Genomic DNA, 27,440 nt, shown 5'->3' on the forward strand with positions numbered 1-27,440 from the left:
CACTGTCATCTGTGCCCCTCTGTGCTTGATGTTCGGGTATCAGATTGAATGTAACCATGTAGAGTCACAGAGTCATAGAGCTGTACAGCAAGGAAGCAGACTCTTCAGTCCAACTCATCCATACAGACCGGATATCCTAAATTAATCTAGTCCCATTTGCCAGCATTTGGCCCATATCCCTTTAAACCCTTCTTATTCATGCACCCAACCAGATGTCTTTTAAATGTTGTAATTGTACCAGCCTCCACCACTTCCTCTGACAGCTTATTCCATACCTGCACCACTTTCTGCATGAAAAGTTGCCCCTTAGGTCCCTTATAAATCTTTCCCCCCTCACCTTAAACTATGCCCTCTAGTTTTGGATTCCCCTACCCTGGTGAAAACACCTTGGCTATTCACTCTATCTATGCCCCTCATGATTTTATAAACATCTATAAGGTCACCCCTCAGCCTCCGACGCTCCAGGGAAAATAACACCAGCCTATTCAGCCTCTTCCTGTAGCTCAAACCCTCCAACCCTGGCAACATCCTTACAAATCTTTTCTGAACTCTTTCAAGTTTCTCAACATCTTTCCTATAGCATGGAGACCAGAACTGAACACAATATTCCAAAAGTGGCCTAACCAATGTCCTGTACAGTGCAACATGACCTCCCAACTCCTATACTCAACATACTGACCAATAAAGGCAAGCATACCAAATGCCTTCTTCACTACCCTATCTACCTGCAACACCACTTTCAAGGAACTGTGAACCTGCACGTTTTGTTTGACAACACTCCCCAGGAACTGATGGAACTGATCACACCAAGGTGTCTGAGGGAAGCAGAAATGTTGCTTCTCCAAATGAAGTGATGTGACCTGTACCTCATCAACACTATACATTTTTTGAATGCATGTTGACAGTTCTCTCGCTGAAGACCCTCCTCAGAGATCAGATTTCACCATTTAAGCACAGCCACAACCAACTGTCTCCTGTCGTCCACTCTCACCGACAGTTCAATGGCCTTCCCAGAGGTGTTACAGCTCATTCTTCCATCAACTCACCTTCAGATAGATTCTTTTTGTGTTAAAAAGAACTGTGCAAATAAGATCTGACTTATTATAAGACAAGTAGAAGGCATTGTCATTGATATCATATTTGTAAAGTCAGTAAATGGCATCTGAGCCAGATAATGCACAATAAATCTGAGCAAACTATTCATTCACTTTTATCCATATGGACCAGAAAAAAAGGCTTGAGTCTTTGGCAGTTAGGAACCCGATCAGGGTCAGTGGGTGGCAATGGATAGATTATTATTTATTTTGGCACTACATACCTGGGGAGGTTTCTGAAGTCTAGTTTGGATGGTAATTGTCTGATTGACAGGAAGAGCTGTACTTTCAGGCTCAAGTGATCAGACATTTTGTGTTTGAGAGGCAGACAGCCAACGGTCAGGGTTTGTAATGCCTAATAAGGCTGTGCAACAGAGTTATTTTCAAGCATATTAAGGAGGAGACTGGAACTTGCTAGGTTTGCGCAGTTTATTGCGACTGAGGAGCAGCTGCAGGTAGGATGCTTTCAATTTCTTTTCACCTGGCTCTTTTTGAACATTGCCTCACAGCTTCTCATTATAATTTACATGTGGAGTGCTTGCTTCACAATATGAAGCTGTATGCATTTAGAAAAAAAAAGGCTGTAGCAGGTTTGAGGACAGAAAGAATTGGCCCCTATTTATTCACATAATACGGAGACTCCCAGTGCTACAGCGGGCTAACAAATTCCATTTGAGATGTAAGTTGTTAATCCAGGGGCTTTGGACATTGCCCAGCGATCACCTAGCTGGAGCTAACATCCCACTGGTCCCAGAGTTTGAATCCCCATATAGCCTGATGGGGAAATTGAATTCACTCAATCAATCCAGGAATCCTGGAATCTGCTGGATTCCCTGTTAAAAGCCCAACTGATCTAGGCATGGCCCTCAGGGACAAGTAGACAGGTTCAGTAGTCAGCTCATGAGAATGATTCCATGGATGAGGGATTTTAGTCATGAGGATTGAACTGGAGAAGTTGGGACTGGTTTATTTCTCTGGGGAGAACTGAGGGAGTTCTTAAAAATCATGAGGGGCCTGGACAGAGTGGACAGGGAGAAACTGCTCCCAACTAGTGGGAGGATCGCGAATAAAACGACACACGTTTAAAATAATTGGCAAAAGAAACGAAATAGCTACCTGCAAACAATTTTTTAAAAAAATCTTTTTCCTGCGGGACAGGATAGGGCTCCTAAGGGTCTGGTGCAGGCTGGTTCAATTGACAGTTTTAAAAGGGAACTGGATTGTTCTGGAGGGAACAAAGAGAAAGATTGTGTAGGGTTACGGAGGGGAGCAGGATTGAGCGAGTTAGTAGAAGCGGGGAGGTGGAGGAAAGAGCTGACACAGAGACGATGGGCCGAACGGTCTCCTCGCGCGCCGTAACCATTCCAAGAGCGGGTGCTAAGCAGGATCCCAGAGACTTTGATGACAAGGTGCACTGTCTGAGACAAATATTTTGGCCAGCACGTCAAGAAGCCAGAGCTTTACGCACTGATAGCCCTCCCCCAACCCTCATGCGACGTGGCGGCTGTGGGATCTCTCTGTACCTCGCCGATTGTACGTGTTACAGCCAGGGTTGCAAAAGTTGTCATCAGCCTGCCTGTGCACAGCAATGTGTTAAAACTGCAGAGCGCAGTGTATGAGACTCCAGTGATTGTCAGATACAGCGAATGTGCACTGGTAAGGGAGGGAGAGAGAGAGAGGGGTGGGGGGGATAGCAGGAGAGGCTGATCCTGAAACACTGGCCAGCCCCAGGCCAGGGCTACAGGAGAGCAGTGCCAGGGCAGAGTGTCTGTCCCCTCCAGGCAGCTATATGCATCCCAGACAATATAGAGGAAGACCAGACTGAGCAATGGATCTTTTTTTGAAGGGTTCTGAGGCTCATTCTGCTGGAGTGTCCATCCAGAGGGAGAAAGGGTGAGTGTTTGGGGAGACGGGGAGTGGGGGGTGGCTTTAAGAAGTTCCCAAAGTGTTTGCTCTTCCACCTTTTTTCCTGGTTTTCTCTGATCTCCACTTCCAAAAAAAAAACTCCAGGAAGAAATTTAAGAAAGGTGCCGGGGCGGGGTTGTCGCTTTCTCCTTTCAGTCATTCCCTTTCTGGAAGAATAAACCAGCCCCTGGGGAATTGATTTCCCGTTGTTTAAAAACCCGGGCAGATTGGAGCAGTCCCAGGGTTTGGACCCTCCCTGTACAGCCGAGCCGCTCCGTCCTCACTGTTCACAGTGACAGCAGCCTGGCCAAAGCCCGGTCTCTAGCACACCCGAGCGCCTGGCCCTTCCTCATCGCTCACATCTCCCGGTCCGAGATTCCAGCACTGACCGAAACCAGAGCGGCTCAGGGAGCGGGTGTGAGGATGCAGTGTGCGTTGTCAGTGTGTGTACACACAAACCCTGGGCTGTCAGAATGTGTACACACGGTCTCCAGGCTGTCACTATGTGTACACACAAACCCAGGGCTGTCAGAATGTGTACACACGGTCTCCAGGCTGTCAGAATGTGTACACACAGTCTCCAGGCTGTCAGTGTGTGCACACACAAACCCAGGGCTGTCAGAATGTGTACACACAGTCTCCAGGCTGTCATTATGTGCACACACAAACCCTGGGCTGTCAGAATGTGTACACACAGATCCCCCAACTGGCAGTTTGTGGGCGCACAGTTCTTAGATTTTTCAAAGTGTGTCCACAGCATCTGAGTTGCCAGAAGACGTACACATTTTCTCCAGGCTATTGGTCAAGAGTGTGTGTGTTTATGTACTCATACACCCAGGGCTGTCAGAGTGTGTGTATATACACGTGCCCAGGTCTGTGATATACACACAGAACAGGGCTGTCAGAGTGTGTGTATATACACATGCCTGAAGCTGTCAGAGTGTGTGTATATACACATGCCTAGGGCCATCACAGTGTGTGTATATACACTACACCCCGGGCTGTCAGAGTGTGTGTATGTACACATGCCTGAAGCTGTCAGAATGTGTGTATATACACATGCCTAGGGCCATCACAGTGTGTGTATATACACATGCCTAGGGCCATCACAGTGTGTGTATATACACTACACCCAGGTCTGTCAGAATGTGTGTATATACACAGAGAGCAGGGCTGTCAGAGTGTGTGTATATACACATGCCTAGTGCTGTCAGAGTGTGTGTATATACACATGCCCAGGTCTGTCAAGGAGTGTGTATATACACATTTCCAGGTCTGTCAAGGTGTGTGTATATACACATAGAGCAGGCCTGTCAGAGTGTGTGTATATACACACAGAGCAGGGCCATCACAGTGTGTGTATATACACAGAGAGCAGGGCTGTCAGAGTGTGTGTATATACATAGAGAGCAGGGCCATCAGAGTGTGTGCATATACACACACAGAGCAGGGCTGTCGGCGTGTGTATATACATATGCCCAGGTCTGTCAGAGTGTGTGTGTATACACACAGAGTAGGGCTGTCAGAGTGTGTGTGTATATATACACAGAGCAGGACTATCAGAGTGTGTGTATATGCGCATGCCTAGGGCCATCAGAGTGTGTGTATATACACAAAGAGCAGGGCCATCAGAGTGTGTGTATATACACATGCCCAGGGCCATCAGAGTGTGTGTATATACACAGACAGAGCAGGGCTGTCAGAGTGTGTTGTGTATACACAGACAGAGCAGGGCTGTCAGAGTGTGTGTGTATATGTACACAGAGCAGGGCTGTCACAGTGTGTGTGTATACGCATGCCTCGGGCCATCAGAGTGTGTGTATATACACAGATAGAGCAGGGCTGTCAGAGTGTGTTGTATATACACGGACAAAGCAGGTTTGTCAGAGCACATACACACAGTGTCTGAGCTGTCAGAGGTGTGCAGAAAGTCTCCAGGCTGTCAGTGTGCATGTACACATGCACAGGGCTATCAGACTGTATACACACAGAGGGACACTAACAGCCCACTGTCTGTGTGGCTATCAGGCTGTGAATATAACTGGTTTGAATTGAAGAGAGGGGGCTGGTGGTTGCAATCAGAAAGGGTTTCTGAATTAGTTTCCAGTTTGTCAACTGCTGATAGTGACAGACTTGGTTCATGTTCAGTTAATTTCAGATTCACACTGCCCTTCTCAAAGGAGGGGCAATGAATACAGGCCTTGCCAGCAATGCACACATCTCACAAACAAATAGAAAAATAATGTGGCGACCAGGACATTTAATTGCATTGAAGCTGCTATGGAAATGCACATTGTTGTAATGCATGACTTCTCCACCTACTCCTGATTTTTCTCCCACTCTCAGACCTTCCCTCTCATTATGACCCTCCTCTTTCTCTGCCCCCCCCATTGTGCTCTCAGCCCCCTCCACTCTCACTATATGTCCCTTGCTGTCCCTCTTGCCCTCACTCAGCCACTTCTCTCTGCTACTCCCCCTTCCCACTGCAACCCCCACTTAAACCATCTCCTTCTCTTTGCCCCTTTAAGCCACTCTCCCCATCTTTCTCCCTCACACAGCCTCTCCCTCCTCTGTTCTTTCCTCTCTCTGTTTTCCCCTCAGCCACTTCCTCTCTCTCCCTTCACCCCTTATCCCCCTCTACCCTTCCCTTGCTGTCTCTCCCAATCCTCTCTGTCTCAGCCCCACTCGATCTGCTCAGACACTGTCACTTACTGCATGCAGTTTCCACAATAATTGTCTATAGTGTATGATTCAAAACTGTATTCATTTTTCAATGTATCTGTTCTCACAATGTGCAGCAGTTGCTGAGTCTTTTAAGTAGGTTTAAACAACTCTAGCCGAGTCCAGCTATAAAGTTTATGCTGACATTTCCCCTGCTTTATCTCATTAAATCAAAGTTAAAATAATAACTATCCATTCATTGTCAAAAGCAGGTATAGTTGTCCCGGGGTCTATTTTACATGTGATCTATTTAATCTCTCAAGGAGCCCCTGTCTATCTCATTGGAACCCCTAGGGTTAACATGATCACTGATCAAACGTCTATTTCCTCTCTTATAGTTGCGCACTGAGGAGACTGTGGCCGTGATGTAATATCGAAAGGATGGAGTGCTCTTGGAAAACTATCCTTCTCCTGGTCTGTGCCTCCCTAGGCATTCAGTACACAGCTATCCGATCCCTGACTACTAGCATCAACTCCCACTGTCCTGACACACAGCCTGGGAAACACTGTCACTCTCAGCAGAGAGGTAAATATGTGGGATTGGGGAACGGAATAGTGGAGAATTGGGAATAAGTAATAAGGAATGAGAACTGGGGAATTGGTGGCAGGGAAGAGGGCATTATGAACAGGAATTGAGAGGGAGGAAAGGGAATGGGAATGGTTAATTGAGAATTAAAAATGGGAGTGAAGACTGAGGATTGGGAATGTCTGTTGGGGAAGGGGGAGTGGGAGTGGGGAATAAGGATTGGAAGTGGGGAACTGGAATGCAGAATCAGGAGTGGAGCTGTTAGAAGTCTGTGGGAGTGCCAGTGAATGGGGTTTGCATTCAGCTTTCTCTTCATTGACCAACTCGGAGCTGAACCTGTTGGATGTGGTCATGTCTGTGGCTGGAAAGAATAGAATACAATCGTCTGGTTTGTGCCAGTAACTTCTGGTTGAGATTTGATACAGGTTAGGGAGGTCACAAATCTATCTAAATAATTAGGTTAGTCACAGATCAGTGTCAAGATGTGGAGGTGCTGGTGTTGGACTGGGGTGGACAAAGTCAGAAGTCACACGACACCAGGTTATAGTCCAACAGGTTTATTTGAAATCACAAGCTTTTGGACCACTGCTCCTTCATCAGGTGAAGGACTTCACCTGATGAAGGAGCAGCGCTTCGAAAGCTTGCAATTTCAATTAAACCTGTTGGACTATAACCTGGTGTTGTGTGACTTCTGACAGAGATCAATGTCAACAAATATTTGTCATCAATGAAGGCACTCATAGGGAATAAGGTCCTGGGGTTAGTTAGTCCCTCATCAAACATATGAGCAAATTAACTTGCTGACTATGCATGATGTGCTTCGTGGAGTTGACTTTCACTATCAACTCAAAAAGCTACTTTCTAAATATACATTTTTAACAGTGAGTTGTTAATAACTGGGTGGACTGCCTGTAAGGGCAGCGGAAGCAGATTTAATAGTTAACTTTCAAAGGCTTATTAGATAAATAGTATCATAGAATGAGCCAAAACAAAAGGAGGCCATTCAGGCCATTGTACTGTTGGCTCTGAAAGAACTATTTTGTCAATTCCACTCCCTTCGTTACTTTCTCATTATCTTTTAAGTTTGTTTAATTTACTGTTCCAGTGGAAAAAGATAAGTTTTGAGTTTTCTTCCCTAAATACAATCTCTCACTGGTACCGTTAGAGTGAACCCTCACTCATTCATTCAGCATGCTTCAGGGCTCTCAAACACCTTCCTACAGTCAGCATATTTGTACCTTGATGAATCACTGATGGCGATCACATTGAGGGGTTAAATGATAAAAGGTTTCAAGAGGGTTAGATAGAGATATACTGTTACTTTTGGTGCAGGGTTAGACTAAGACCATTCACGGTGATGACCGGAATCAATTGTTCACACAAAAGGTTATGGAAATTTGGGACTCAGTCCATGCCTCCCTTGTCCTCCTCCTCACCCCTCTCCAAAAGTTCCTGAGGTCAGTTTTCTAATTTCAAAATGTTATTGTTCTGAATTATCTTTACATCTAGAGAAGGACGAGAAAAAATATTTTTTTATTTGTACCTGGAGCATGGGCACTGCTGTCTAGCCCAGCATCTACTTGCCCAAGCCTATTTTTCCTGGAGAGGATGGTGGTGAGCCTCCTTCGTGAATCACTGTGGCCCTGGGACTCCCATTGCAGCAATAGAGAGGGAGTTCTGGGACTTTAACCCAGCAACAGTGAAGAAATGGTTGATAATGTTCCAGGTCAGGATGGTGAGTGGCTTTGAGGGGGACTTGAAGATGGTAGTGTTTCCATGTGTCTACTGCTCTTGTCCTTCCAAATACTTGTGGTCATGGGTTAGGAAAGTGCTGTAGGAGGAATCTTAGTAGATGGTTCACACTGCAGCAATGGTGGATCAGTGATTGAGGGAATGAATGTTGACGGTAGTGGAAGTGTTGCTAATCAAACGGCTGGATTGTGTTGAGCTGCTTGAGTGTTGTTGAAACTGCACTCATCCTGTTAATTGAAAACTAGTTAATCACATTCCTGTCTTCTACTTTATACATGTGGAAAGGTTTTTGGTGTCAGGAGATGAGATACTCACCTCAGAACTCACAGCTTCTGACCTTCTCTTGTAGCCACTGTATTTATATGGCTGGTCCAGTTCAGTTTCTGACCACTGGTAACACCACGATCTCGAAAGTGGATTCAGTGATGATAATGCTGTTGAACATCAAAGTCCTGTTTTATATTTAGGATTTCAGTAAATGTCAGTTGATAAAATAATGCAGCAATTTAATAAACCCTTTTACAAGTCCCATGACAACAAAATGATTAATGTTTTTTTCTAGCAATCATTGGTAATTACCTTATAATTTGGCGAGTTCCAGTTATGGGTAATGCAATATCCAGTAATGAGTACATGCTTTTATAAAATGTCACACAAGATGTGAGGCTGTATTTTTCAAATTTGAAACTCTGAAGTTAGCAAAACATAACCATCTGTAGAGGGGCTAACTGAGAATCTAAATAAGGCCTCAAACCAATAAAGAGATTATAGGAAGCGGATGTAAAGAGTGAAGATTACAAATAAATCCCAATTCCAAAGCATATTTGAATATTTAAAGCTGCTTGCTGTTAACTGAAGAAATCTGTAAATGGTATCTATATATATAATATATAAAAACATATATATTATATGTATATATTAATATCAATTATGGAATTTGGATTTCAAAATGGGGGCAGATTTATAAATGGTTTTCTGTTAAAAACAAAATCAAGGTCTCGGAAGGAATAGTGATAAAATTCAGCCTTTTGTCAGAAAGCAAGTGACTACAGAGCCCCAAGGTCTTAATCAAAAATTGTTTATGATATAAAGATGTGTGATATAAAGATGCATGGCCATCACCATTGTTTTCAGTTCGGAAGAATCAAGGTTTGAGTACATTTCAAAAATCTGTTCAGAAGGTACCAGAGTTGAGTTCAGAAGTAAGTTCATTTTCTCTCCTGGAAAGAGCTCAGGGCAGACCAGGGAACATGTCACCTCAGCAGAAAAATTAGTTTGTGAAACTTCCAAACCAGGAGAGTTTGGCTAGAAACCTGCAGGTTATTGAAGTGGGAAAGTTTTGGCTCTTAGATTTGAGAAAAGTTCATGTCGTGATACTGAGAAAGGACTCTTTGAATTGTCTCCAAAGTCCACAGCAAAGAAATTGTCAGGATTTAGTTAAACAGAAACTTAAGGAGTTGAGATTGGGGTTGTAATTTTTCTGGACTTGAGTCTTTATAATGGTTAATGTTGAGAAGCAGGTTGAAACTTTGATTTGCTGTGTATTTTAGATATTTCTAGCTGTCTTCTATATTTAGTTAGAGTGGTTTTCTTTCATTCTTTTGTGTAATGTTCTGCTGATAGAGAAAATGTGCAGCCTCACATATATATGATTCAGTGACTAACCACCACTTTAACTAACTAAGCAAAAAAAAGCCTTGCAAATCTGTTCCCCCTTGGTACTGAACAGCAGAGCAGGCAGAGGATCTGAGCAACCTAATCCAATCTTAATTTGTATGCTCGTAGTTCGCAATTTCCCTTTGAATATTGCTGTTGAACCTGCTTCCACTATCCTTTCAGAGGTTATAGAAAGTGAGTAATTTACGACCATCACCATGATGGAAAAAGCACTGAGCAAACTATTGGGATTGAAGTCCCCAGGGCCTGTTGCCCTACATCCTAGGGTTTTAAAGGAAGTGGCAGCAGTGATAGGGGACCCATTGCTTATAATATTCCAAAACTCCAATGGCACAGGAAAGGTTCCCAGTGGATTGAAAAAATGCTAATATAACAGCCTTATTTAAAATGGGAGTGAGGCAGAAAGTAGGAGACTACAAACCAGTTAGTTTGACATATGACATTGCAAAATCATTAGAATCCATTACTAAGGAAGTAAGAACAGGACATTTGAAAAGTCAAAATACAAGCTAATAGTGTCAGCATGGTTTTATAAGGGGTGAATCATTTTTGACTATTTGCTAGAGTTCTTTGAAGATGTAACAAGCAATGTGAATAATGGGGATCCTGTAAATATAGCATATCTGGACTTCTAGAAGCATTTGATAAGCTGCCGCATAAAAGGTTAATACACAAGAGTAGATCACATGGGGTTAGAGGCAGTTTATTAGTTTGGATAGAGGATTGGCTTACCAACAGAAAGCAGAGAGTTGGGATAAATGGGTCTTTTTCTGGTTAGCAAGTTGTAACTAGATGGGGGAGGCGTGGCCCACAGGGTTCAGTCCTCAGGCCTCAACTATTTTCAATCTACATTCATGACTGGGATGTAGAGATAGAAAGTACTATAGCCAAATTTACAGATGACACTAAAATAGGTGGTAAAGTAAACTGCAGTGAATAAATAAGAAATTTACCAATGGATATGGATAGGCCAGGTGAATTGGCCAAAATTTGGCAGATGAAGTTTAGCATGGATAACTAAGGGGTTATTCATTTTGGTCAGAGGAATAGAAAGGTAACTTATTGTTTAAATGGAGAGAAACTTCAGGGTACTTTGGTGCAGAGGGATGTGAGTGTCCTCATGCATGAATCACAAAAAACTAGTATGCAGGCCCAGCAGGGAATAAGGAAGGCAAATGGAATTTTAACATTTATTGCTAGAGGAATAGAATACAAAAGTAGGGAATTGCAACTGTACAAAGCATTAGTGAGACTGCACCTGGAGTATTGTGCACAGTTTTAGCCTTACTTGAGAAGGGATGTATTAGTTACATTAGAGACAGTTCACAGGAGGTTCACTAGATTGATTTCAGAGATGAGAGATTGTCTTATGAAGCAAGATTTAGAGCTATACTCTCTGGAGTTTTGAAGAGCGAGAGGAGAGCTAAATGAGATATATAAGATGACAAAGGGGATTGACAAAGTAGATGCAGAAAGGATGTTTCCTCGTGTGGGTCAATCAAGAACAAGAGGTCATAGTTATAGACTAAGAGGTAGCAGATTTAAAAGAAAGATGAGGAGAAATTACTTCTATCAAAGGGCTGTGAATCTTCAGAATTCACCATCCCAGAGTGCAGTGGATGGAGAAGTTAGGCAGATTTTTAATTAGTAATGGGTTAATGGGTTATGGAGAGTGGAGTTGAGGCCAGGATGAGATCAGCCAAGCTCATATTAAATAGTGGAACAGGCTCAGGGGCTGAAGTTCTTACATTTTTACATTCTCATGCTCTTTCAGACAGTGGATTCCAGATTGTAACAACTCACTGTGAAAAATAATTCTCCTCAGCACCCCCTCTAGCCTTTTGCCAATTATCTTAAACCTGTTGCTGACTCTGCACCTTATTTTTACTAGTGGGATTAAGAAATTCCTCCAACTGCTATTGAAATAATGGATCAAAGTCAACTTTACTGCCAATCTCTCTAGTTCATCTACAGCCAGTATCAACATTATAGGGTCAACAAGTTCAACTTACAGCTATTACTGAATTATTTGCAAATAAATAGTATAATAAGGCACACAAGTAGATTTTTGCAGTATTTGCAACAAAACAGATGAGTTGTCAGTTTAATTGGAAACTCATATGTCTTGCCTCATAGCCCTTACAGAGCTATGGGTACAAAGAAATCAAAGCTGGGACCTGAATATCCAAGGGTATATGACATTTTGGAAGGACAGGAAGTTGGGAAAAGGTGTTGGTGTAGCTCTGTTACTTAAAGGGTTGGTGGGGGCGGGCGGGGGCGAGGTGTACTGGCTAGAAATTAGTGCTGTACTGAAAGGTGATTTTTGTCTTAAAACTCAAGATGGAGAAACAGTTTGGGTGGAAGAAAAAACAGCAAGGTGCATAAAAACATTGTAGGCTTCCAAACAGCAGCGGTAATGTAAGTCAGGAAATTAGAGGTGGGAGTTACAAAGTTAATCAAATAATCATCGGAATTCTCACAGAGATTTGGTGAATCTAATTGCAACTAATGTTGTAAAGGGCAAATTCTTGGAATATGTATGAGATGACTTTCTAGAGCAATACATGGAGGAACTGATGAATGAATGGGCTACTTTAGACCTAATACTGTGCATTTTAAAAGGACTAATTAATAATCTTATAAAGGAGCATTTATGAAGGGTGAATATAAGAATTTTGCATTAAGTTTGAAAGCGATATATTTCAATTAGAAGCTAGGTTTTTAAATTTAAACAAAGGAGATTATGAGTGTACTAGGGCAAATTGGCTATGGTGGATTGGGAAACTGCATTAATATGTATGATGGTTGACAGTAAGCAACTAATATTTAGAGAAACAAATGCATAGTTTACACCAAAAATACTTTCCTTTAATTTTTCAAACACCAGGAAGGAAATTGTTCCTAGCAAGAAAAATCTGGGATAATATTTGGTCAAAGGAAAAGACCTATAAAATTACAACAAAAAAGGTAAATCTGAGGATTGGAGTATTTTAGAATTCTGCAAAGAATAACTAAGAAAAAATATTATGAAGGGGAACATAGAATATGTGAGTAAACTCCTGAGGATTATAAATAAGGAGAATGAAAGCTTCTGTAGGAATGGAAAAAAGGAAAGATGAACTAAAACAAATATGGATCCTTTACATGCCAGGAGAATTTATAATAGGGAATAATGAAATGACAAAGAATAAATCCTTAATGTCATGAAGAATCTAGGGACTAGTGTAATCAATGATAACATTAGTAAAACAGATACTACTAGAGATATTAATGGGACTTAATGTATATAAATTATAAAATCATAGCTCCATAGAGTACAGAAGAGGTCTTTCATTCTATCAAGTCTATACCATCAAAACGATGTTAAATCTACACTAGTCCCATTTGCCCACACTAGGCTCAAAGCTTTGAATGTTATGACATTTCAAGTGTTCATCTAAAGTACTGTTTAATGGTTATGAGGTTACCCACCTCAACTATCTTCCTTGGCTGTGTGTTCCAGATTCCCACCACCCTCTGGATGAAAAATTATTTCCTCAAATCCCCTGTAAACCTCTTCCTTTCACTTTCAAAGTGTGCTCCCTTGTTACTGACTCTTCAATTAAGGGGAACAGTTGCTTTCTATCCACCCTGTCCATGTCCCTCTTAATCTTATAGCCCTGATTAGGCCCCCCTTGAAACTTCTCTAATCCAAAGAAAACAACCCGAACTTATCCAGCCTCTCTTAATAGCTAAAGCACTCCTTTGCAGGCAACATCCTGGTGACTCTCCCCATAACATGTCCAATACACTCACGTCCTTACTATAGTGTAATGACCAAAACTGCACATTATACTCAAACTGTGTCCTAACCAAAATTCTGTACAGCTCCAACATAACCTCCCTGCTCTTATAGTCTGTGCCTCAACTGATAAAAGCAAGTGTCCCATATACATTCTTAACTACTCCATTAATGTACCCTGCCACCTTCAAGGATTTGTGGACAAGTACTCCAAAATCCCTCTGGAATCCAGTGAATGTGTGAAGTTATACATATTGGTTGGAGGAACAGAGGCCTAAACTTTTTTCTAAATTGAGAAAGGTTTTGAAAAGGGACTTGGGAGTCGTAGTTCAGGCTTCTCTTAAAGTTAACGTGCTGGTTCAGTTGACAGTTAGGAAGGCAAATGCAAAGGTAGCATTCATTTCAAGAGGACTAGAATACAAGAGCAGGGATGTACTGCTGAGGCTGTATGTGGCTCTGGTCAGACCACATTTGGAATACTGTGAGTTTTCGGTCCTGTATCAACGGAAGGATCTTCAGGTGTTGGAGGGGGTCCAGATGATGTTTACATAAATTATCCTGGGATTGAAGGGCTTGTCATATGATGAATCGATTGAAGGCATTGGTCTATGCTCAATGGAGTTTAGAAGGAGAAGGGAGAGGCTCATTGACACTTACAGAATACTGAGAGGCTTGGATCGAGTGGACATGGAGGTATTTTCACTTAGTAGGAGAGACTAGGACTTGAGGGCACAGCCTTAGAGTGAAGGGATGCCTCTTCAGAATTTAAATGAAGAAGAATTTCTTCTGACAGAGGATGGTTAATCTGTGGAACTCATTGCCACAGAAAGCTGTGGAAACCAAGTCACTGAGTTTGTGTTTAAGACAGAGATAGATGGGTTCTTGATTAGTAAGGGCTCAAAGGTTATGGGGAGAAGGCAGGAGGATGGGGATTAGAAACATGTCAGCCATGATTGAATGATAGAGCAGACATGATAGGTCAAATGGCCAAATTCTGCTCCTATATCTTATGGTCTTATGGTCTTATGGTCTATACCTCTTACCTTCCTAAAATCCTACCATTCATTGAGCACTCCCTTATTACTTCTTCCAAAGTGCATTACATCACATTTATCAGGATCAAATTCTACCTACCACTGATATTCCCATCTGACCAATCTGTTTATATCCTCCTGTAACCGAAGACCTTCTTTCTCATTGTCAATCACTGGGCCAATCTTCATGTAATTTGCAAACTTACTTATCAACCCCCACCTAACTTTTTCATTGATATCAGTTATACATATCGTGAAAAATAAGGGACCCAGCACTGATCCCTGTGGTATGACAGGTCTCCAGTCACACCGATAGCCTCTACCACCATCCTCTGTCTCTTGTCACTAAGCCAATTTTAGATCAAATTGCCAAATTACCTGGATCCCTGTGTTTTTACCTTCTTTATCAGTTTCCTATGTGGGACTTTGTCAAAGGTAATCCTAAACTCCACATAAATTACATCAACTGTCCAATTCTCACTTAAACATTTAGTTACTTGCTCGAAAATTCAAATCCCCTGGACCTGATGTCTTATATCCCAGCATGTTGAAACAGATGGCTGTCGATGTGTTGGTAGTCTTCTTTCACAGTTCTATGGACTCTGCAGCATGTGATTCCTGCCGATTGGAGAGTGACAAATTTAACCCCAATGTTTAAGAAAGGAGGGAGAGAGAAAACGAAACTACAGACCTATTTACTTAGCATCCATTGTAGGGAAAATGCTAGAACTTATAAGATAGAATATGATAACAGGACTCTGAGAAAATAGGCTAGGATTGGGCATAGACAACGTGAAATGATGACAGACATCATGTTTAACAAACCTGTTGGAGCTTTTTGGGCCTATAACTAGAAGAACAGGTAAAGGAGACCGTCAAATGTGTATATTTAGAAGTCAAAATTTGAGCACAACCGATTGGAGAAATATAGAGGCATAGATTGTGAGCTAGTCAATGAAGAGAAATCAGAGAGTTGGAATAAATGGGTTATTGCAAGGATCAGTGGTTGGGCTCCAGACACTCACAATTTATGCAATTGATTTGGATATGGCAATTATAGGTAATATTTCTCAGTTTTCAGATGACAAAAAAAACTAGGCAGAAGTATGAGTTGTGAGGAAGATGCAAAGATGTTTCAAGGGGATTTGGAGAGGCCATGTGGCTGGGCAAAAGAATTGACATATGGAATACCATGTAGATAAATGTTAAGTTATCTAGTTTGCTGGGGAGAAAAACAGAATCACGGAGTATTTCTTTAATGGTGTTTATCTGAAAGAGAACATACAAGTACGGCGAGCACTTAAGAAGGCATGTGGTATGTTGGTTCTTACTACAAGAGGATTTGAGTAAAGCAGTAAAGGTGCCCATTGGGAACACCCAGCATGGGCTCATGAAGAGTAGGTCATGTTTAACTAATTTGGTGGAATTCTTTGAGGACATTACTTGCATGGTGGACAATGGGGAACCTGTGGATGTGGTGTATCTGGATTTCCAGAAGGCATTTGACAAGGTGCCACACCAAAGGCTGCTACATAAGATAAAGTTGCATGGTATTACAAGTAATATATTGGCATGGATAGAGGATTGGTTGACCAGTAGAAAGCAAAGAGTAGGGGCAAATGGGTGTTTTTCTGGTTGGTGGTCAGTGGCTAGTGGTGTGCCTCAGGGATCAGTGTTGGGATCACAATTGTTTACAAATTTACATAGATGATTTGGAGTTGGGGACTAAGTGTGGTGTGTCAAAATTTGCAGATGACACTAAGGTGAGTGGTAGAGCAAAGTGTGCAGAAGACACTGAAAGCCTGCAGAGGGATATAGATAGTCTGAGTGAGTGGGCAAAGGTCTGGTAGATGGAGTACAATGTTGATAAGTGTGAGGTCATCCATTTTGTTAAGAATAACAGCAAAATGGACTATGTTTTAAATGGTGAAAAATTGCAGCACGCTGCTGTGCAGAGGGACTTGGGTGTCCTTGTGCATGAATCACTAAAAGTAGGATTGCAGGTGAAGCAGGTAATTAAAAAGGCAAATGGAATTTTGTCTGCCATTGCTAGAGGGATGGAGTTTAAAAACGGGGAGGCTATGCTGCAGCTGTATAGGGTCCTGGTGAGGCCACACCTGGAGTACTGTGTGCAGTTTTGGTCTCCTTACTTGAGAAGAGATGTACTAGCACTGGGGGGGGTGCAGAGGAGATTCACTCAGTTGATTCCAGAGTTGAGAGGGTTGGATTATGAGGAGAGACTGAGTAGACTGGGATTATACTCATTGGAATTCAGAAGAATGAGGGGAGATCTTATAGAAACATATAAGATTATGAAGGGAATAGATAAGGTGAAGGCAGGGAGGTTGTTTCCGTTAGCAGGTGAAACTAGGACTAGAGGGCATCACCTCAAAATAAAGGGAAGCAGATGTAGGACTGAGGTCAGGAGGAACTTCTTCACCCAAAGGGTTGTGAATCTGTGGAATTCCCTGCCCAGTGAAGTGGTTGAAGCTACCTCGCTGAATGTTTTTAAGGCAAGGCTTGATAAATTTTTGAACAGTAAAGGAATTAAGGGTTATGGTGAGTGGGCTGGTAAGTGGAGCTGAGCCTCAAAAAGATCAGCCATGATCTTATTAAATGGCGGGGCAGGCTCGAGGGGCCAGTTGGCCTACTCCTGCTCCTAGTTCTTATGTTCTTATGTCTTAGTGTTATTATGTAGAGCCTGGGTTAGACCACACCTGGAGCATTGTGTGCAGTTTTGGTCTTCTTACTTATAGGAAGATATACTTATCCATTGAGGGAGAGCAATATACGTTCACCAAACTTATTCTGGAAGCGGAGGGACTGCTCCACGAGGATCGCTTAAATAGACTGGGCCTGTATTAACTGGAGTTTAAAGGAATGAGAGTTGATCTCATTCACTCATTCAAACATATACAATTCTTACCAGGGGCTCAACAGTGTAGATGCACAAACAATATTTCTCCTGGTTGGGGAGGTATGTTTCGAACCAGGGGACACACTCTCAGTATAAGAAGTAGGCCAATAGGACTGAGATGAGAAGGAGTTTGTTCACTTAGAGGATGGCGAATCTTTGGAATTCCCATACTTCAGAGAGCTGTAGAAGCTCAGTTATTGAGTTAGTTGAAGACAGAGATCAATAGATTCCTACATGTTGAAAACATCAAGGGAGAGGGATATGGCAAATGCTGGCAAAGGGAACTAGATTTATATAGGATATCTGGTCGGCATGGACGAGTTGGACCAATGGGTCTATTTCTATGCTGTACATCTCTATGACTCTATGATTCCATATAGGTATAGTGCAGGAAAATACTGGGGAGGTAGAAGATCAGTCATGATCTCATTGAATGATGAAATAGGGTCAATGGGCTACCCCTTCTTCTCTTTCTTATGTTTGATAAAAACAGAAAGACTGTTCTTAATTGGTTAATTGTCACAGCTACTGATTTGGTTCCAGTGTCTATTTTATGATGGTGACTACACATTGGACTAATGCATTGGCTGAGGTTTGCTCTATAAGAGGAATTTAGGATTTGTATGATGAACATTGATGAAAGTGAATCTGGATTGCTTTCTACCATCCTGCTAGTTGCAAGTACAACATGAAGATACTGAAAAAAAAACCAAAAAAACTGCGGATGCTGTCAATCAGGAATAAAAACAAAGTTGCTGGAAAAGCTCAGCAGGTCTGGCAACATCTGTGGAGGAGAAAACAGAGTTAACGTTTCGGGTCCGATGACCCTTCCTCAGAACCTGGCTAGTCACCAGACCCGAAACGTTAACTCTGTTTTCTCCTCCACAGATGCTGCCAGACCTGCTGAGCTTTTCCAGCAACTTTGTTTTTGTTCCTGATGAAGATACTGAAATGCTCATAGTTTTCTTGTGTTGATAATTCTATAATTTCAATAATTTGTAGACTAGAAAATGTGAGGATGTGGACTGAAGGTTTATCACAAAAACCCAATTGCAGTGGTCAAAATGCTTTTTGTTCAATCACAAGATTTACTGTTTAATTTTCAGGGGCTCCTTCAACCTTCCATTAAATTTACAGCCACTGCACACAGGGGAATCTTATCATTAAATAAGATCTTGGCTGATCTGGTAATGGTCTCAACTCCATTTTCCTGTGTGCACCTCAGCTTCCTCAGCCCACAATCCTCCCCTCCCTTGCCTATCAAAAATCAATATAACATAGCCTTGAATAAATTCAATGACCCTGCTCCACTGGGGAAGCAAATTCCACAGACTAACAACCCTCTGAGAGAAATGGATTTTCTGAATATTTGCCCTTGATGTTAGGCTTCTCCGATTACTGTGTCCCCTCGAACCAGTCCACAATAATCAGAAAATGACTCAGTGCAGCCTCTCAGCAGTGGCCATGCCCTGAGAAGAAGTTAGGGAGCCATGTTGGCTCAGTGATTAGCATCGCTGCCTCACAGTGCCAGGGAGCTGGGTTCAATTCCAGTGTTGGGTGATGGTCTGTGTGGAGTTTGCACTTTCTCCCCCTGTCTGCATGGGTTTTCTCTGATTTCCTCCCACAGTCCAAAGATGTGCAGCCATGCTAAATTGCCCCATAGTGTCCAGGAATATGCAGGCTAGATGGGTTAGCCAGGGGTTACAGGGATAGGGTGGGGAGTGGATCTGGGTGGGATGCTCTTTGGAGGTCGGTGTGGACTCAATGGGCTGAATAGCCTGCTTCCATTCTACAGGGATTCTATGAAGTTGAAAGGATCCTGCTCTGTACATCTGATAATCATCACTGGCACCATGCCAATATAAACTCATTTTGTGTTTCCTGAAATAAAAAAAGATTTGGGAGTGAGTCATTTGAGATATTTTGGATTTTGAAAAGAACTGATAGCGGACAGAAAGAATAAAAAGCATAAAATTAAGATATAGATGCATTTATATTGCATCTGTCACAAATATAAGATGTTCCAAATCATTTTACAGCCAATTAATTACATTTGAAGAAGCCATTGTTGAAGATATAGTTTCAAAAGAAACCCATTTTTTGGGGTTTGGGGAGGCCAGAACAATGTGGTCATAGCCTATCAAGCACTTCTTCACACAAAAAGCAGTAGATGCTAACTTAATCAATACTTTTAAATTTGGAACCAATAGATTTTTGAGAGTTAACACTAAATATGTGGAGCCAAGGTGAATGAATGGAGTTAAGATATATATAGATATCAAAGGCTATTGGGATTGCATGGGAAAATGGTGTTGAGGGAGAACATTTGGATAAGTGCATGAATAGGAAAGGTTTGGAGGGATATGGGCCAAATGCAGGCAGATGGTACTAGTTTAGTTTGGGAATATGGTTGGCATGGACTAGTTGGACCGAAGGGTCTGTTTCCATGCTGTGTGACTCTGTGACTATGACTCTATGACCTCAATTTGCCCTCTGTGGAAGTCTTGTAGATGGACTAGCCATTTTCATATCCTTAGTTGTGTTGGTGAAAGATTGCTGGTTACTTCGTGTAATCACTGTCAGTAGTACTGATAATTCTTCTTTGGAAGATAAAAGATTGAAATGTTGCTGTTGAGTTTATGTCAGCTTGTCAGCCAGCACCAAATTGAAATCTACTGCATCAATTTGTTTGCTATACTGTTTGGTGTCTGAACAATTTTGGTTAAAGATTCTTCAGTGAGCTCAAGTGAATTGTGTTGCTCATTTTTTTCTCCTTGTTTGTACCTTCTCACAAATATAGTTGGTTGCTGCCATCTGAGTTTTCTTCAGTGATGGTAGGACTGTTTGTAGCCCTGCATAATTGCAGATTTCATCATGAGTTAAGTTATCTTCAATCTCTTTTGAAATTTCTGACAACTGCACCATTGACAAGTTTTGACTGTATACCAGACAGTGCCTAGGAGGCCCCTGTGTATCCTTTCCAAGACACCTTCCGAAAGGGAAACTGGAATAACTAATCTTCAGTCATAAACTAGTAAGCCATCTATGATTCAAAATGTTGCTAGGGATCAAAGAAATTGTGTGTGCTGCACAATCGGTCTGGCCATCCTTCACTGAAATACTGATGAATAGTAGGATATTCTTGGTCACTCTATTTATTGTTGAATTTGCTTGAGCATCATTTGACTTACTGGTTTTTTCACAGCCACAAGAAAACCTCCTGCCATCATCATTAATCTCAATAGATTCTCCCCTCATTTCGGGTTCCACCAGGTACAAGTAACATTGGCCACTTAAACATAATTGCTAAGACTATCAAGAGCCAGGAATGATACATCTGTCTCCAGTTAGCATTTGAGCTAGTCTCTTCTTGTTCCTATCCAAGACTCTATGATGTCATCAGGCTGGGTAGAGATGCATGCAGTCTCCAACATTAACCCTTTCAGAACCACTACCTTAAACAAAGAGGAGACTGGAACTCAAGGAAGCAGTTTAAAAACAAGAGGTCCCATTTAAGACAGAGATGAGCAGAAATATTTTCTGTCAGAGGGATGTTAGTTGTGGAATTCTCTTACCCAGAAAACAGTTAATGCTGGGTAATTGAATTTATGCAAGGCTGAGTTAGCTGGATTTTTGATGGACAAGGGTTATTCGGTGGAGACAGGAAGTTGGAGCTGACATCACAACCAGATCAGTTATTGAATGGAGTATGCTCATGGGAATGAATGCCCCTTCCTGCTCCTGAGTCCAATGTTTCTACAATCATTGAATGATGGAACAGATTTTAGGGGCTGAATGGTCTCCTGCTCTACTTACATGTCAAGCTTTAATTCCACTTCTCTTGGCACTCCTGGATTTTCCAGTAAAATCAAAAAGATTCATGCACTTTTAACCAATTTAGGAGATTTCTGCAAACCAAATACTTTGTTCAAAAACTCAATTATATTGAGGAAAAATACTTGACAAAATCCTGGTGTTAACTTACAGGAGGTCAGTGGTGCCGTGTGAAGATTTTGCTGTCAGTGTTAAACCACATACAATTTTATGGTGGGACAAGACAGTTCTTTAGATCAAAGTGAAGCTGATATACATAAGGAAGACCTTTCAAATTTGAATCAATGAACCCAATCTCAAGAATGACATTTCAAAGTTGAAGCAAAAATAAACAACGCAGATTTAGCTGTAATCATTATGAAGAGAAGGATGTTGTCAATATACAAGCAATGTGGATTATTTATGCTGCCTATTTCTATGTGGTTGATTTTCTATGAAAATTTAATGTAAATATTGAATGTCATAAAACTAATTCACCAGAGCAGATTCAAATTTTTTTTTTAAGAAAACAGCAATTGCTGGAAACCTGCAATGGGTTGATTTGTATGTATGGTCTAACCTTTTGAGGTAGATGATTTATGTAGCTGCACATAAAGGCTGACAGGTGAGTTTTGACATCCTTTCTAGAGGACCTTTCACATGGAAAATATCCCAAGGTCAAAGGCATTAGAGGAGGAGGAAACCTATTGATTTCAGCTACCTGTGACTCCAGACCCATAGCAATGTGGTTGATTCTTAATAACCCTCTGAAATGACTGAGCAGGATTTTGTGCAACTTGAAAGGGTTGAGAGAAGATTTACAAGGATGTCGCCAGGATTGGAGGGTTTGATCAATAGGGAGAGGCTGAATAGGCTGGGGCTATTTTCCCTGGAGCGTCGGAGGCTGAGGAATGACCTTATCGAGGTTTATAAAAGCAGGAGGGGCATGGATAAGGTAAATGGCCAAGGTCTTTTCCCCATTGTGGGGGAGCCTAGACTAGAGGGCATAGGTTTAAGGAGAGAGGGGAAAGATTTAAAAGGGACCTAAATGGCAACTTTTTCACACAGAGGGTGGTGCGTGTATGGAGTGAACTGCCAGAGGAAGTGGTGAAGGCTGGCACAATTACAACATTTAAAAGTCAACTGGATGGGTATGTGAACAGGAAGGGTTTAGAGGGACATGGGCCAAGTGCTGGCAAATGGGACTAGATTAATTTAGGATATCTGGACCGAAGAGTCTGTTTCCGTGCTGTACAGTTCTATGACTCTATAAATTGTTATAAAGCTCAAAAAAAGAAATGGAACTGGATAGACTTTGACTAAGGCACCAGGGCATGACAATGGCATACCCAGTTCTGCCAACTCTGCAAAGTCCTCTTTACCAACATCCAGCAGCTCGTTCCAAAATCAGGAGAGCTGTCCCACAGATGATCAAGCAACAGCTTGACACATTCATCCTCACAGAACCATATCTTGTGTATATTTAAGGCTGAGAGAGATAGACTTTTGTTCAGTAGGGGAATCAAAGGTTATGGGGAATTGGCAGGAAACTGGACATGAGGTGTATTGGATCAGCCATTATCCTATTGATTGGCAGAGCAGGCTTGAGGGGCTGAATGGCCTACTCCTGTTCCTATTTCTTAGGACTTACAGTCCCTTAGCTACTGATAAGGTTCCATTACCATACCAGGTTATGTCCCACTGAGAAGACAGAAACCCCAGAGGGAAAGGGCTGTTCTGTTTTCCCGGTCACTAGGATTAAGTGATTATTCACAGAGAAATTTCGCTCAATGCACCATCACCTCTTCAATGTCTGCAGAGTAGACAGATGACGGTTTGTCATTTTATAGAGATGTAGCTGAAAGACGAAACTTTTGTTTGGTGATGAACCTTTCTATTTCCAACTTCCCCAATTCAGTCAAGGTGACATTTGATGATCAGTGAGCTGGATGAGAGAAAGAACTGGTTCAAAATCTAGATTTCTAGCCTCACTGTCTGCCCGCTCCATGCATGATTCTCAGTGGATTCAGTGACTCATAAACCAGGGACATAATGATGTTTATTGACAATTGCTGCAGTCACCGAAATATTTTCCAAACACTTCCTGGAATAAAGCACTTTAAAAAGATGAATGTTTTCTTGGTAATATATTGGGTGGGGGCTGGCAGTGGGTATAACAAAACCTAGAGTGTGGGTTTTGGAGAGCGTGATTATGCGCAACAGATATACCGGAGTTCTCCATTGATACAGCAAATCTACAGGACAAAACAAAGAAAACAACTTGCAATTATAGCTTCTTCTTAAGCTGTTCTTTGGGATCAAGGGTAAAGTACTTCCACTCCAGTCTGATGGGTTCTCAGGTGGCTGATAAATTTAGTGTGCTAGCCCGTGGTGTGTGTGTGTGTGTGTGTGTGTACACTCCCTCCAATGTCTCAACTTCACCTGTCTGTATTCACCATGACATCTCTGGATGTGTTAGCTGTTTTTCTGACTGGTTAAATGCATCTGTCATCTCTTTCTAATGGACTCCCCCAGTCCGTGGGCTTCCAAATCTCTTTGGGAAACCTTCCCATTATAATCCAATATTATCCTTAACCTCTTTAGTAAGCCATTGATTGACCATTTCCCTGTGGGATTTTTATTTTTTAATGTTGAGAATTATGAAATATTTATTTGAACATAACACATCTCTTGTCTACGATCCTATGTTTTAATCCCATTTATTCACCTGCTTTACCTAACCTACACCGCATATCAATGTAATTGGCTTTATTTAAGTTCAATACTCTAGTTTCAAACTTAATGAACCACTCCAACTCAACGTGAAATTCTATCATTATGCTCGCTCTTCCTCAAAGGATGAAATTACTAATTAACCCTGTCTCATTACAGAGGAGAAAATCAAAAATACCTCCTTCCCTGCTTAGTTTCAGAATAGTTCTAGGAAATTGCCTCAAACGCACTCCAATGAACTTACCTTCCAAACTAATTCTGACAATTTTCATTTGTCTAATTTACCTGAAGCTACAAATTTATTTCTTTGCCTTTGTGATAAGATTATCTTAAATATTGATTGATACTTTGTCAACATCATAAGTACTACTACCAGGCTTTGTAAATTAACATAAGCTATTTTCATATCTGCACCCCCCTCTCCAAATGAGTTTGTCATTTAAAATCATTCTCCCGCTTTCTCCCCCTAACCTTGCACATCGTTCCTTTTTGTATAAGAGTCTAATTCCCTTTGAATGTCTTGATTGAACCCACTGTCAGGCAGTGCATTCCAGACCCGAGCTCTCACTGTGTGAGAAAGCTTTTCCACACATCACTTTCGCTTATTTATTAATCATTTTAAATCTCTCTCATTATCAATCTTTCCACAAGACTTTGCAGTTACACCCACAGCACTAGGTACTGGTTCTGGGCACAGATTCACATCTGGAGCTCAAGGTACAGTTCTGGACATTTGTTCCGACCTGGAGTGCTGGGACACAATACAGTTCGGGGCACTGGGAAATACACATCTGGAGCACTGGGTGCATATGGAGTCATAGAGTTGTGTAGCTCTGAAATGGACCCTTCGATCTAACTCATCCATGCCAACCAGATATCCTAAATTAATCTAGTCCCATTTGCCAGCATTTGGCCCTCAAAACCCTTCTTATTCATATACCTGTCCAGATGCCTTTTAAATGTTGTAATTGTACCTGCCTCCACCACTTCCTCTGGCAGCTCATTGCATACAAGCACTACCAACTGTGTGCAACATAGCCTCCCAACGTCTATACTCAATCCACTGACCAATAACGGCAAGCATACCAAACACCTTCTTCACTATCCTGTCTACCTGCGACTCCACCTTCAAGAAACTGGACAGCCTGGCATTGGATCACATCTGAAACACTGGGTACAGTTCCGGGCAATGGTTCAACATTGGATTACTGGGTACAGTTCTGGACAGTGACTCACACCTGACTTCTGGGGCACTGGGTATAGTTGACCTTAAGTAAACAATTAACAGGTATCTTTAAAAATAGCTGCAAGGAATACATGGGCAGTTGTCGAGTCAGATATTTCTTTGCCTGGTATAAAACATAGCCACATACCAAAGCCTGTCAATAGCGTGTGACCTTTCTCTTCTCCTGTTGCAGGTGTCAGTGGCTGCTCTGGGATGACTGGCCCACAAGCTAATTACCAGACACCCACCAGAAAGCACATCCTGATCTTTGCCACCACCAGGAGTGGATCATCCTTCCTAGGACAGTTATTCAATCAGCACCCTGCTATCTTTTATCTGTATGAGCCTCTCTATCATGTGCAACAGGTATTTGCAAACACAAGTACCAGAATGAGGAATGCGTTGGACAGACGGGCTCTCCTGGGGGCACACAGGGACCTGCTCCGCAACTTGTTTGACTGTAACCTGAATTTCCTGGAGAATTACATGAAACCTGTGCCCAGGGACCATGAGACCACCGTGTTGTTCCGGAGGGGGGCGAGTAATGCTCTGTGTGAGCCCCCACTTTGCCATTGGGATCAGGGTTCAAAGGAGGTGATTGAGCATCTCTGTGCCAAGCGGTGTAGGGCACTGAACCTGACCCTGGCATCACAGGTTTGTCAGGCACGACCTCATGTGGCCATCAAGACCGTCAGGATCCCCGAGATCAAAGATATCCGCTTACTGAGTGATGACCCCAGGCTCAACCTGAAGATCATCCACCTGGTCCGAGATCCCAGAGGCATACTCACCTCCAGGATGGGCACTTTCACGGACAATTTCCGAGCCTGGAAAATCTGGAATGCCACCGGCAGAAAGCCGCACAGCGTGGTTCTGTCCCAAATAGCAACCACTTGCAGCGACCTCTTCAACTCCGCGGGCACGGGGTTAAGCAGACCATCCTGGCTGCAGGGCAAGTACATGTTGGTGAGATATGAAGACCTGGCGAGGGAACCTTTCAAGAAGACCGCCGAGATTTACCATTTCATCGGTTTGGACGTGGACAATCAGGTTAAGAGATGGGTACTTCAGAACACCAGAGGAACAAGTAGCTCGGTAAGAAATTACAAGTACACAACCACAAGGAACTCATCAGCCACTGCGGAAAACTGGAGACTCAACCTCTCCTTCCAGATTGTGCAAACAGTCCAACAGCTCTGCAATGACACTCTGAACCAACTCGGCTACCAACTGGTGCGGTCACTGAAGGATTTGCGGAACCTGTCTAACAGTTTGGTGGAATCCAAGACTTTTGCTCCCTTCCTATAGCCCCGTCCTATGCGGCCATCATTAGAATGATTAACTGGCAACCTCCTGAAGCAGAGGGGAGATAAGTGAAGCCCATTCAGTAGGGGGAGCCAAAAACTGTGGCTGGATATTGGTCTGGGTTCAGGGTGGTACACACTGGTGACCCAAGTCACATCTACAATTAGCCCTCGAGGACCCATTTACAGCCCATGGCTCCAATTAGACTCCAGAAGAAACTTGTCCAGTCCATGGGAGCAACTTTGGGCTAATTGAATCCCTAGTAGCAACACGGACGAAAATCAGGAAGGAGAGAAAGAGGGAGCCGGGAATTGGGAGGGAGAGGGAATAATCAGAAGGGAGAGGGAATGATTGAAGGGAGACAGAAGGATTAGATGGGAGAAAGGGAGACAGCAGATAGTGGAGAGAGAGTGAAAAGGTTGAGGAAGAAGACCAAAAGAGTAAATGAGTTTTGGAGAGGAAGAAAGAGTGTATTGATTTTAGAAGGGAGAGAGAGAGACTGGGGAGAAGGAGAAGGTGAATAGGAGAAAGAGACAGAGAAAATTAGGGAGGGGGCAGTTGGAAAAGGAAAAAGAAGGAGAGAGGTAGTCAGGCAACATTAGGAGGGAATGAAAGTGAGAGATTAAGGGAGAGGAGAATGATGAGAAATGAGTAAAAAACAGAGTGTGCGAATAGGATAGAGAAAGAGAGAGTGAAGCTCTGGGGAAGGAGAGCTCGAAATTGTTCCTCTCAATGGGTCATAAACTTGTCTTTCATTTCTGAACTGTTACTGGCATCCTACTTTATAGCTGAGGCTTCTATACCAACAGGACATACTCTTCATAGTAATTAATTATGTGAAGTATCTACAGATGTGCAAATAAAAGATTTTATCTTATTTTAGTAAGAGAGAGAACTCAAACAGGAGATATTTGGTGATTTCAATCTTGGGGGTGGGGGAGGTTGCACCTTCTGCAA

The 27,440-nt window shown here is 42.3% G+C and overlaps 1 protein-coding gene across 1 annotated transcript; it reads left to right on the plus strand.

Moving 5' to 3' along the window:
• The first annotated feature begins 2,829 nt into the window (after positions 1 to 2,829).
• si:ch73-62b13.1 (Carbohydrate sulfotransferase 1-like) lies at positions 2,830 to 27,440 on the plus strand. Its single transcript, XM_048607715.1, has 3 exons — positions 2,830 to 2,987; positions 6,059 to 6,246; positions 25,372 to 27,440. Exons 2-3 carry the CDS (start codon positions 6,102 to 6,104, stop codon positions 26,484 to 26,486), a joined length of 1,260 nt encoding a protein of 419 aa, XP_048463672.1. The 5' UTR covers positions 2,830 to 2,987; positions 6,059 to 6,101; the 3' UTR covers positions 26,487 to 27,440.

The sequence above is a fragment of the Rhincodon typus genome, chromosome 18 (genome assembly GCF_021869965.1).
Source record: "Rhincodon typus isolate 14 chromosome 18, sRhiTyp1.1, whole genome shotgun sequence".
Taxonomy (NCBI): domain Eukaryota; kingdom Metazoa; phylum Chordata; class Chondrichthyes; order Orectolobiformes; family Rhincodontidae; genus Rhincodon; species Rhincodon typus.

Excerpts from the sequence above, each read along its gene's own strand:
- si:ch73-62b13.1 (XM_048607715.1), top strand. The coding sequence starts at position 6,102 with ATGGAGTGCTCTTGGAAAACTATCCTTCTCCTGGTCTGTGCCTCCCTA. Across the intron at positions 6,247-25,371 it reads CTGTCACTCTCAGCAGAGAG|GTGTCAGTGGCTGCTCTGGG; the intron begins GTAAATATGTGG and ends CTCCTGTTGCAG.